A 12,593-nucleotide genomic window follows, 5' to 3' on the forward strand; every position below is an offset into this window, starting at 1 on the left:
TGAATACACAATACATATTTATATTTGTCCTTTAAGTACAAGCAGGCGTATTTATATTAACATTTGCTATCTTGTCTCCAACGGCTTGGAAGTCAAGAGACTAGGTAGAAATATCTTACACAGAATTGTGTAATTGAGAAGAAATTGAGGGTGTGGGATACTTGTACACTTTAACTCATGCTTTCTGATTTTTTTGCATTCACATACTTGTTTATATCTTTTTTTTCTTAAGTGGCGCTATAAAAAAGATTCCGACCCTGATGTGTCGCCAAAAAAGGACATATCGCAGCTTCCTAATTAGCAAACCTTTATCAAAATTTAGTCACCTCTTGAGACATGAGCAAACACAGCACGTGTACTGTATCCACTGGGGCGCGCCCTCTTCCTATATTCAGCAAACACGTCATATCTAGGCTAGGTGCGACAATGATATAAATTGTGCATAGCGAACGGAGGGATCTTTACTGTACTTCAGCGGCAGCCATACGATAGACAGAGATACAGCGTAACCTGCGGAGGGATGTCAGCATTTCTTTTAATCCTCGTACAGTGTCTGCTGTCCAGTACGTCGTCGGAGAGAATAGGTTAGTTGCCCTTTAGTGTCACTTACGGTATACCTGTGCCCAGACCTGTTTAAGATAACATTGAGGATAGCGCAATGTATAGTCCGCCATCGCAAAATCTATAAATCCATCGCTGCCACCTTGCTTCGCAGGGTACGACTGAACCTACATGTATTTTCCTCCCCCACTGATTTCATGGCACTCAACTCTTACATCCAGTTAGATCCATTCTATATTTATGGATTATGTGTCGTCATGATGTGCACTGCTTTATATTTTTCCGAACTGTGTATGCTTTAGGCTATGGGTCCACAAACATAGCCCTGCTGAAGCCCGCCTACCAGAGCGGCGTGGGGTACGACGGTGACCCAGAGCATGCTGTTGATAGTGGAACAAGCGGCACCTTCGGAGCCAGGTCCTGCACACACACTACAGGCTCGGGGGAGGATGACCCCTGGTGGTACGTCGACCTAGAGGGAACGTCTGAAATCGACCGTGTTGTCATCTTCAACCGACAGGACTGCTGCTCCGACAGAATCAATCCATTCAACCTGCACATCGGAGACAACAGCGATGTGACGTTAAACCCGAAAGTTGGAGGAGATTGGAGTTTCTCTTCGGGACAGGCGCAGCTGATCATCCCTGTCAACGGGACGACAGGACGGTACGTGGGGATCAGCGCGCCGGGCAGCAGCCGGGTTCTCACCCTGTGCGAAGTCCAGGTTTTTGAAGGTAGGTTTCGTATTATATTGTCTATCATAAAACCAGTGAGGCATACTGAAAGACCCCCCCTCCAACTGCATGATCCATGTATACAATCTGTATCAAATCTCTGGTTTTGAGATGTGGATGATGCGTTTGGATCTATCCAAGATCCACTCTTGCCTGAAGAAGATCTATTTATGTATCGTATTCGAAAATGTTGACGCCTGTGTCTCCTCCAAAGGGATTCGAAATCTGAAGTACTTTTTTTTGGCTACATTTGAACCGCCGGGGGTGTACTCCCGGAAGTCACAAATTTGCCCCGGTGGGCTGACGGATGCGGGGGGGGGGTCTAATTAAGGGCTATCTAGATCTCGCGGTGTTCACACGATTAGCTTACGGCGTCTATTTGTCGACGGGCCCCTGGTTTATTTTATTTGCGAGCTAAAAACATCCGGGGGCCCGGCCGTGCCCAAAATAGCCCGGCAGCCGCGGGGGCCACGTAGGGGTCAAGCCCGCAAGTAAAATAAAAGGGCAACCCCTAAACAAGGTCGGGGCCCTTTTTCTGATTATGACTGCATCATTACTCTAGTCGTGGTATAAAGTGGTTCTTGGCAAATCCATTCAACAGATTCACCGAAGCAAACGACATTATTGTTGTTAGCCAAAGTTGTCTTGCCACCACAGTTTGCAGAAAAGATTAAACATTATTCCTTTCATCCAGCCGAGGTGACCAACCTGGCCTTGAGACAGCCAGCCTACCAGAGCAGTGTGAGTTGGAACGGTCCCCCAGGGCTTGCAGTAGACGGCGGTCGCGGTGGAGCCTACCATGATGGTTCCTGCACACATACGGACACAGAAGACAGCCCATGGTGGTTCGTCGACTTAGGAGGAACCCAAGAAGTCGACTACATCACCATTTTTAACAGGATTGACTGTTGCTCCGACAGAATCAACTACTTTAACGTACACATCGGAGACAACAGGGACGTGGCAGCAAACCCAAAAGTCGGAGGAGATTGGACTTTCGCTCAGGGAGAAGCCGAGAAGACCGTCCAGGTGAACGGAGCAAAAGGGCGGTACGTCGGCATCATTCTGCCAGGGAGCAACCGGGTTCTTGCCTTGTGCGAAGTGGAGGTTTACGGAAGTAAGTCCTATCATTCGTAACCATCTCATACAATTACCCCACACACCTCCGTCTAAATGTAGAAATGCAAAATCAAAAGTACGTTTTTGTACAACGTAGTATTTGACGGACATGCAGCCAGTGTCTCCTTCGTCGAACCGCTGATTGTCATACTGTCATTGGTTGAACTGCTAATTGTGAATCATTCTATTTTGCATACTCCAACCTTTTTAACCACTAACGAATGATAGAAATACAATTTCAGTTTATAAGATATTTTACATAGCGTTGAACAATCATTGACGAAAACCCCTTTATGTTCGCTACATAGATTAACATGTTTGCCATCCTTTTGTGTCATCAATGGAATAAAATACGTGTTTAAGTGTCATATGGAGACAATGATATCTTCTTGTGTAGTGTGGAGATGCCCGGATGTTCTACCGACCCCTGGGAACGATGACCATAAGTGCCCGGATGTTGACTCCACCTTGACCTCATGGAACCCTGGGCACGACCCCACCGCGCAGGTGGTTGTGGGTGGAGGACAGAACTTCCTGCTCCAGTCATCCGCAACGTTTTACTCGTTGGAGATCAAAGATGGAGGTAAGTTGCTTCTATAAAAATGTATGCCTTATTTGAAATGTTATACAATTTTAAGAAAGTTTGAAGTTCCAGTTTTGTAGACATGGACTCTACTTGTATCCACAATATCTACAATTGTTTAACGCTAAAACCTCAGCATAATGGTACTCTTTCGAAATGAAAAGAACAACATTTAAGGGAAAGGATTGTTTTCAGTTTTAATTGACGGATACTGTGTTTGTTTTGTCACAGGGCGGGTTGTGTTCGCTGACCTGGGCTCCACAAGTGACGCTGAGATTGTCCTGAGGGCCCGTGATGTAACAGTGGGAGAAGGCGGCGAGTTCCACATCGGCAGTGAGACCTGCCCGTACCAGGGGAAGGCCACGGTGTCCCTGTACGGCCGCTCAGACGATAACGTCAACAGCACCAAACAGTTCCTGGTGACGTCAGGCGGGACTCTGGAAATCCACGGGCAGCGCAAGGTGGCGTGGACACAGCTCACACAGACGGTGCCGCAAGGAGGACTCCCTAAGGTAAGCTGTTTCTAAATCGTCCCTTTAAGCTTTCCTCAATTCAATTAATCATCTAAAAGCCTACCGATTGACTAGCCTTTCAAAGTAAGTGTATCTAAATGACGTATTAGTCGCTCAATGATAGCTTGTCCGATATCATATGAAATGATACTCTTTTGTAATCAGGGTCCGTATTCGTGGGATTCTGCTATCCATGGCTGGCAGCGTGGCATCAACGTTCGCGTCATTGACGAAATATCGGCTGCTGTGGTGGACTCGGCCACCTTCGACACCTATAGTAGCGAAGACCACAGCCGAAGTTTGGCGACCTTCCTGGACCAGATCCCGGCAGGAAGAATCGTGGCGCTGGCTACGATGGACGAAGCAGTCTCCAACTTAGAGGACTCCGCCAAGGAGAAGCTTAGAGAACTCGGCAGCGTAGAAGTGGACTCGTTAAAAGCGAGGTGATCAAGCACGTAGAAAACAGATTTAAAATCTTACGCTTGTCACGAAATTCTGCATTTTTTCGGATGATCAATTCATGCTTGCCTCTTGCGAATAAGATGACTTGACTGTGTTTCAGGGAACCGTGGACACTTGTGGCGATCAAGGGAGATCCGGGTGCTGCCGTTGAACAGAGGATACCATACACAGGTAAAACCTGTTTGAAAAAGATTTGACTTCAGGAAAATCTAGCATGAATTTCAGATAAATTTTGTCCAACAAGGCTACCGATAACATGTTTTCCTTTTTATTATCCAGACTCACAGACCACGGGCACCGCAACTGTAACGGTCACCTTCAACGGCTTTTTCGGGGCTTTTGATGTCATCGTCTCAAGTGAATGGTTGGGGGGTGCGGACGTTTCTTGTTACTCATCAGCAAAGAGAACATGGTCTTTTATTGCTTCTTATGATGAAAATGGTTAGGGGTCTTTGACTTTATATTCCACCCGGTCTATCACCGTTTGTCATTTACCTCAGGTTCAGCGCGGTGCACATTTTCTGTGGGTCGCCATGGTGACGGGTACGTCATCAACCTGAAGGATGACGTCAGCTCCTGGCAGCCTGGGGACCACATCGTGCTGGCCAGCACGGACTACAACATGGAGCAGGCAGAGGAGTTCCAGCTGCTGCCGTGTCCGGAGTGCTCGGGCCATCAGGTCAAAATCAGCGGTACGAGACCGACATCTTACACTTTCTGGACAACATTGTGTTGCCTTATTCTTCTCCAATAAGATTCTTCATTAATTTGTCTTCTTGAACACCTTTACGTCCATGAACCGTTTTACAGGTGAGATCGGGTACATGCACTTTGGCGAGATCTCGGATGAAGTTGACTTGCGGGGAGAGGTCGGTCTGCTGACCAGGAACATCAAGTTCCAGGGGGAGGTAGAGGACAGCTGCTACGGCGACAACCGATGTCAGTTCTTTGACTATGACACATATGGAGGGCACTTGAAGGTAGGTTAGCTTCAATCTTTACCTAACAAATGCAACGTTTTAATTTTTCGGTTTTTTATACTGAGAGTCAATTGTAAGCGGCCAGAATTTAGATCAAGGGTCCTTGACTCCCTTTCATGTACAGAGAAAGATTTTGTAAAAATGTGCCTATTCATAGGTTCTGAAAAACTTCAAGAACGTCCACCTGTCCGGCATCGAGTTCACCCGTATGGGTCAGCAGATTTTGGGCAGATATCCTGTCCACTTCCACATGTCGGGAGACGTGGACGAGGTGGGGTGCTACAGCCGCCCAACGTACATCCGAGAGCTGTCCATCCACCACTGCTTCTCCCGCTGTGTGACCATTCATGGGACTAACGGGCTGTTGGTCAGTCCTTACCTTATTCCAGCTCTCACAAAACCCTGATATGACACTTATGTCAGTTGCAAAGGTGGATATCTTTCAACAGTTTACATCTTATTAGTGATTTCCTAGATTGATATAACTATCGTTCAAAAAGCAAATTCGCATAAACGCTAATGAGGTTACAAATAAGGACAGGACTGTTGCTCATTGTTATCAGGTGCAAGACACCGTCGGGTACGAGACCCTCGGCCACTGCTATTTCCTTGAGGACGGAGCGGAACAACGCAACGTGCTGGACCACAACCTTGGCCTGTCGACCCGATACGGCACCTTGCTGCCCACCGACAGGGACGCTAACATGTGCCGGAACATACTGGATGGGGTTTACGGCGATTACCAACCCAACGTTGGTTCGGATTGTCTGTAAGAAACGTTTTGTGTGTTGTAAAGAATTACCAATATGATGAAATCTTCAAACTCGTTTTTAATATCTGAGCTTGGCTCTAATAAACATTCAGATTAGTAATGGTTGTGATATTTCTTTCCCTCTGCATCTAGGATGTTAACGACGTTTTGGATCACTCATCCCAACAACGACCTCATTAACAACGCCGCTGCCGGCACCCTGGTATGTTCTAAGTCTTCGTAGATTGAGTTTAATTAAATTTAGAATTTTAGACTGTACAACCTACGGATTGCATAGTCTTTATAAAGGAATAGATCAATCCACCGCTTCATTACTTCATTACTTCATACTTGACACGTGACTCGAGCGGTGGGTCAAATATGGCAGATAGCTTGTGACGTCCTACGTCTCTATTTAAGCTGCATTGCATAATAATATCAACTATCAAAAAAGCATTGCCCTTCATCTCAAGCATTACGCTTCGAGTTATATCTACTTTAGCCATACCTTTAGGTTCATACTGATTTCAGAATTGTGTTTTGATGTTCGTGGAAAATCTGTGTCTTGCATGTTACAATGTGTTCACAGGGCACTGGTATCTGGTACCTGTTCCACCAAGAGCCAACCGGTCTGTCAGCGGGATCACTCCCCCCTCACCAGTCATCGTACTCTCCCATGGGCCGGTTCTACAACAACAGGGCACACTCTAATCAACAGGTAAGTGTCAACAATGACAACTTCTGCGTTAGCTATGATATGTTTCATAATTAACAGACTTAACGTTGCCTGGTCTACATTTACGTTTCACATTTTCATTTTGCATCGGAGTGTTTCAGACGAGTGCATTCTTGTATGGGAGGGGTAAAATTTGAAAATAAGTTCATTTTGGAGCGGAGTAAGATTTTTGCAGAAAGTTTATATTTGGCAGTCCATTTCTGAAAGGAGAGGGAGATGTACTGTATTTGCTCGCAAATGAGGCCTTTTTAGTTGACCATGTTTTCGTGCCTTTCCAGGGGATGATGATCGAGGCCGGGGTCAAGACCACACCGGCAACGGCGTCCTCTCCCTCCGAATTCCTGTCCAAGGCGGGTGGAAGGTAATCATATTTGGGGGGGTTTAAGGAAAACCCTACTCATATGCTTAACATTTGTTTGATTTCTGCCTTAAACCTGGAGTGTTCCTATTATGTAGGTACAAGCCTTATTAGACCTCTCATTTTAGGGCGTTCCGCTAAATGGTTCCTAAACATGATAGTTGGATGAACTTATCATTTCCAGCTTTGTTATTCTGGTCATCTGTAGCTTTTGTGCAGATTTTATTATTTGATATTCATTAAAATGTATCTATCTATTTACTTATTTATCATAATCTTTGGGGGTTTAAGACAATGTTTTGAGCTTATTTGTCCACTTTTATTTACATCGTGCATGTTACCTGGAAGTTTAAGTGTTCTTGTGGTGTAGATACAAGCCCCACCAGAACTCGGACCTGCTGCAGCCCCGAGTCCCGGCCATGCTTGTTGGGTACACCGCCTTCAAGAACCGCGGATGGGGTGCCTGGGTCCGCGGTGGGGACATCTGGTTCGACAAGAGCGCGTATGTAGCATCGGTATATGTATTTGTTCATCGATATGTGTTGATAAAGGATGTGATATGTATAGGTGTACAATGTACATGGACATGTCCACGTTGTTGCAAGACAGCGGATTTCAGTTTGTCATCAAAGAATCATGATTGCATAATGTATCTCAAAGAAGCTAGCTCAATATATATATATATATATATATATATATATATATATATATATATATATATATATATATAGAGAGAGAGAGAGAGAGAGAGAGAGAGAGAGAGAGAGAAAGGCAGATAGATTAATAGATAGTTGTTTGCAAACATTTCAATACAGTTTTGCTTTATTTTCAAGGTTTGTTGACAACGCGATTGGACTAGTGCTGGCAAGGTGAGTCATTGAGAATTAGACATACAGGTTAAGTAATATAGCTATGATAAGGATAAGATGAAATAACGTCGGGATGTCGTAGAAATGACACCAGAACTTTATGTTTTTCCTGAAGTAGCCAGGAGAATACTATTTCATTAGCGGATATATCTTTACAGGGAGGGGTTGGTAGCCCTTCCCCTTGAACATGCTCGAGACACCTCCGAAGAAAAAAGAGGGGTGCAGCTTCAAACAATGTGTCCCCAAACCGGAATAGAACAGGGTCTCCCAGTTACCAACTTATTGGCACCCTATGAGACTGCTACTAGTTGAGCTGCAGGGATATCTCTGTCCAGAAATTAGCACCATACCTAATTCATATTCAATGCAGTGAGGGGATATTCCCTAACGACGAAGGATCGAGTCAGCAGATCTGGAACAGCATCTTCATTGGAGAGAGTGAGAACGTGGGGACCAAAACTGGATCCAGGGTCTGGGGAATGGGCGGGGTCAAACCGGTGGAGAGGACCTGGCCTCAGTCTACGTGAGTAAGCAGATTACTTCAACACCTGCACTGCTTAGCAGTAACGTAGTCTGCGCATTGAGACAATATATTTTGTACTGTACCTGTCTACTGCAACTTTCTCTCTGTCTCTGTCTGTCTCTGTCTGTCTGTCTGTCTGTCTCTCTTTCTCTCTCCATCTTTCTTTCTCTCTCTCTCTCTCTGCCTCTCTCTCTCACTCACTGGTCACAGAAATGCTATGTAAATTTAGAAAAAGTACGTAAACCCTTGTATGCACACTTGCATTGCAGAGCGTATAACCTGCGAGGCCTGGACGTGTACGATGGCCCCATCTTTGCGGACAGTTGTACTTTCAAGAGATACGCCAAAGTACCGGAGGCCGATCGGTACAGCAGCGCCATTGGGTTCCACACTAAGAATGGCTGGCAAAACACGCCAAAGAACAACATCACGCGGTCAAAGTTTGACAACGTATGTACCTCATTTTCCTTGTGTAGTTATGTGTAACGTATGTTCTAAACCTTACGAAATATCGTAAAGTTTACGATTTCTTCTGCTATAGAATATGTCCCCAAACAGTCCTGGACTCCATACTCCTAGTCTTTTCTCCTGCTAAAGGCAAAGTTAGCTAACACTACAACAAATCGTGCTTGTGGGACGATTCTGCATGATGTTAGTGACAGAATTTGCTGAAACTAATGTATTTTGTCTTTTGTCTTGGTACAGAATTTTTGAATGATTGTACAAAATGTTCCCCTCGTCTAACTTCTATATCAGGTTCAAAGTCGCATGTTTCTTGGCGCGGCAGGCCTATCAGGCTTCGGTCAGCACAATAAAGACGGAGACAAGACCAACATTCTACACGACCTGGACGGCAGCCTCACCGGCTACCCGGACAGCTACATAGTCGGGCCGGACAACTACCTGGCCAGGAACCCGGGGTGTGTGGAGAAACCGGACTGGATTGGCTATGTCTGTCGTGGAGACTATGCATCGGTTAGTACAACCGCAAGACAGTTGACAGCTGGCATGACATCTAAGATGCAATGACTAGTTCATAACGTTAGTACCATGTCGTGTATTCTCAGTCGCATCTAATGATCTTCTGTACACAGTTGTTCATCAGTGCCAACCATCAGAATAACCAGATGTCGATGTACCGTGACGAGTATCCGGACACTCCGGTTACACTTAAGACTCCAGGGAAGACCACATACTACATGCCAGTGGTGATGCTGGACAAGTCCTACACCGTCCACTGGGACGGGAAGGCTCCGGAGCAACTTACTATCTACCCGATAAACTTTGACAGGTTGGGTCGCCTTTGTTTTCAAGACAACTAAAGCCCTAAACAATGTATGTAAATGCACACCGTGACTTAAGCCATCCATTTTACTTGTATATCTGCTATTTTGTTTGTTTCAAATAGTCATACCCTTTCGCCAAAGATGATGTCTAATCATTGACGCAAAGAAAATCTCCTGATTCTGAACCTTAATAAAAAAAAAAAGGCTTGCAGGCTGATTCTATCGTCTGATAAATAATGGACAAACAAATTGCCAGAGCTTTGTAAAAACATTGACTTGTATTTCATATTTTATTTCAGCGGTGACTGGGTCCGAGTGGGCTTCTGCTACCCGCCAGGCACCAACTTCCATGTGACATACCAACTGCAGCGGCGCGTCCCGTCCGCCATCATGCACGAAGAGGACGTCAGTTCCGGGTCAAGCCTGACTGAGATAGACGGCGGTGATGGCAAACTCTTCTACTTTGAAGAAAGCACAGGGTAAGAGAGACAACTTGACAAGTCCTTCACCTGAATTATTGAGTCTATCAACACAAGGCGTCGTGATAAAAATACTTCCTGGCGAACAATTTGCCTTAAATCGATGGGTTTCTCATGGGGTTCAAAGAGTAACTATTCAAAATCAGCTGCTTTGTTAAATACAAAAAAATACTTGTGCCCCCCTTCTTCATAGCCTTCTATTTCTGAAATTCCGCGCTAACTACGATCGGGACGGCCACAACTACTGTTCACACATGGGCTGTGAGAGGATCATCATCTCGGCCACCATGACAAGTGACGCGATCAGCGACTGTACGGCAGCAGCCTATCCCAAGTACAGCCTGACGCCGACAGAGACTGTCCCAATGTCGAGTTTCCAGAGCATGGTCAACGACTGTACAGGTTGCGGTGCTCCGGTAAGTAAAGACAAAAATAAGTTAAAATCCAAGGCCTAACCTACATTTCCAGTATAAATACATGTGTGTTCGTGCGTTTTGTTCTGAGATCTGATCACACTGTAAGAGCAAAATAGACTTGTTGAAGTTGCCTTCTATCTGCTATGAAAAGCTTTGACGCTACCTGGTTCCATTGTCTCTAAGTTATTCGAGTAACAGTGAGATATTCGCCTTTCTTTTTTTTTTGTTCAGGAACCCATCGTGTTTGATGAAGGTAAAACGTTTGTTGAAGTCACGGTCGTGTCAGCTGGGTCTCAGGAGATGCAGCAAGGCCACGGATCCTTCATCCAGGTACAGCTGCCATTTATTGATATACGTGACTATCATACATAGACAATTGATTCTACCTGTTGTTACGTATCCACTAATATTACCATTTTTCTGTTTACATTGTTTGTCCGGCGGCTAATGTTTATTTTGTTCGCAATGCAGATAGACGGTGTCCAGTTTGATAACCATCACCATAGCAACCTGGTCGTCAGCGTTGATGCCCTGTCTGGCTCGGTCACACATGAGATGGCGTTCCACTCTGGCGCCGAGCTTGCCATGGCAGCCTTCATACGTCACTTCATCCCTCAAAAGTAGGCATTCCCAGCATCAACTTATGTAATGAATCATTTTATGATTAATTAATCAATCATGATCATTCCTTGGTGCTAATGTTTCATGAGTAGGATTTTAGATTCCAAATTAAAGAGGCATGGCTGAGTATGTAAACTTTTTATCAAGTTGTACATCGCAGCATTCGACGACTTCCTTAGACGAAATCCCAATGATACAGCTCTAAGCAAGATTTTTCACGAACTTGTTTCCATCCTTCTAGCTCCATAGTCCTGGTAGCAACGGCTGACACTTCGGGTCTTAACGTCCAGGAATGTCTGTCAGCTCTGAAAGAGATCGGAGCGCAGGACCTTACAAACATGGACGTTGGAGGTTAGATGTTCTCTTTTTTTGTTACAGCAAACTGTTAAAACATAGAGTAGTGGTATAGAGTTATAGTTGTGTTTCATCAATGCTGTGAGAAATGGGTAGTAATTTTGCATAACTTACCCTAGTCTGGTGAAGATGTGGAATTTTTCAGTTACTTATATTTACTTATATGTGCTTATCGATCTGTTGCAGGTATGTTCGCCATGGTTGGCTTCAAGGGCACCTTCTGGCCCAGCTGGATCCAGCAAGTCAACCTGCCGTCCGGTCAGGGTCCGGCACAGATCTACACCAACATCCCGCTCATGGGCTGAAAATATCGCCTGTTCGCTCAATAAACGTGCATACCAAAATAAAAGAACCTTTGTCTTCATACTTTGTTGATATCGCCTCTCGGTACATAAGCATGGATTTACATATGAAGGCAGATTGCTCTCCTATAATTGTCTACTTGTAGTACATTCCAAATGACACAGTACATTAGTTGTCTATTTTTAACGTATTATGTGTTTTCTCCAGCTGCGGTTTTTCACACACATTTGTCTTATCAACAGTTTACATTGCTTAGGCCTATTAAAAGTGCCATCCTATGATATTTACAAGAGACAAACATCAAAATCCATACATATGACCTATATAATAATGCAGACTTGCAATTACACATTTTGCAAACGGAATTAATAGATTCTGTCGTCTTGGAAAATGTCACTCAAGTATGTGAATACAAAAAACTACAGATCTTAAACGGACTTTTTACGTATCATGATACATACCCGAGTAGTATTTGTTGAAACATTAAGCAAGCCTTAAGATTGTGTCATTAAATGGTGTCAAGGAAAATGGCAAATATGTCAAAATTGCTGACAACAGTCAGTCCACCATATCAGCCCCATTCCTTCCTGTCCCACATTGTCTTATCAAGTGTTTACATTGCTTAAAGATAAAATGCCATCCTATGATATATGTAAAAGATAAACATCATAATCCCCACATAGGACCAACGAACCAGGCAGCAATATACTTATGATATAATTGTATATATATATATGTATATTGCAAACTATAATTCATGGTCCCTGTGGTCCTTCAAAATGTCACCCAAATATATGAATACAATAAAATGCAGTTTACGGTTTAAACGGATGTAACGTTATACCTGAGTTGTAGTTATGCAACCAATTACTAGCCTGAATATATGTTGTCCTTTAAAGGTGCCACGGAAATGGGCAAATATTTCAACAGTTTTTGCTGACAACAG

At 44.4% G+C, this 12,593-nt stretch overlaps 1 protein-coding gene across 1 annotated transcript; it reads left to right on the top strand.

The window, feature by feature from the left end:
- The first annotated feature begins 433 nt into the window (after positions 1–433).
- Positions 434–11,710, top strand: LOC136434484 (cell surface hyaluronidase-like). Its single transcript, XM_066427303.1, has 27 exons — positions 434–584; positions 864–1,295; positions 1,990–2,412; positions 2,812–2,997; positions 3,229–3,509; positions 3,675–3,952; positions 4,072–4,142; positions 4,251–4,343; positions 4,472–4,663; positions 4,782–4,951; positions 5,109–5,318; positions 5,515–5,720; positions 5,856–5,925; positions 6,292–6,420; positions 6,717–6,799; positions 7,167–7,298; positions 7,630–7,665; positions 8,036–8,188; positions 8,458–8,638; positions 8,945–9,163; positions 9,283–9,479; positions 9,774–9,953; positions 10,147–10,369; positions 10,601–10,699; positions 10,841–10,989; positions 11,232–11,341; positions 11,531–11,710. The coding sequence occupies exons 1-27, from the start codon at positions 521–523 to the stop codon at positions 11,647–11,649; spliced, it is 4,686 nt and encodes a 1,561-aa protein (XP_066283400.1). The 5' UTR covers positions 434–520; the 3' UTR covers positions 11,650–11,710.
- Positions 11,711–12,593: the final 883 nt, after the last annotated feature.

Source organism: Branchiostoma lanceolatum, chromosome 5, assembly GCF_035083965.1.
Source record: "Branchiostoma lanceolatum isolate klBraLanc5 chromosome 5, klBraLanc5.hap2, whole genome shotgun sequence".
NCBI classification, from domain to species: domain Eukaryota; kingdom Metazoa; phylum Chordata; class Leptocardii; order Amphioxiformes; family Branchiostomatidae; genus Branchiostoma; species Branchiostoma lanceolatum.

Excerpts from the sequence above, each read along its gene's own strand:
- LOC136434484 (XM_066427303.1), top strand. The coding sequence starts at position 521 with ATGTCAGCATTTCTTTTAATCCTCGTACAGTGTCTGCTGTCCAGTACG. Across the intron at positions 5,721-5,855 it reads AACGTTGGTTCGGATTGTCT|GATGTTAACGACGTTTTGGA; the intron begins GTAAGAAACGTT and ends CTCTGCATCTAG. Across the intron at positions 10,990-11,231 it reads CGTCACTTCATCCCTCAAAA|CTCCATAGTCCTGGTAGCAA; the intron begins GTAGGCATTCCC and ends CCATCCTTCTAG.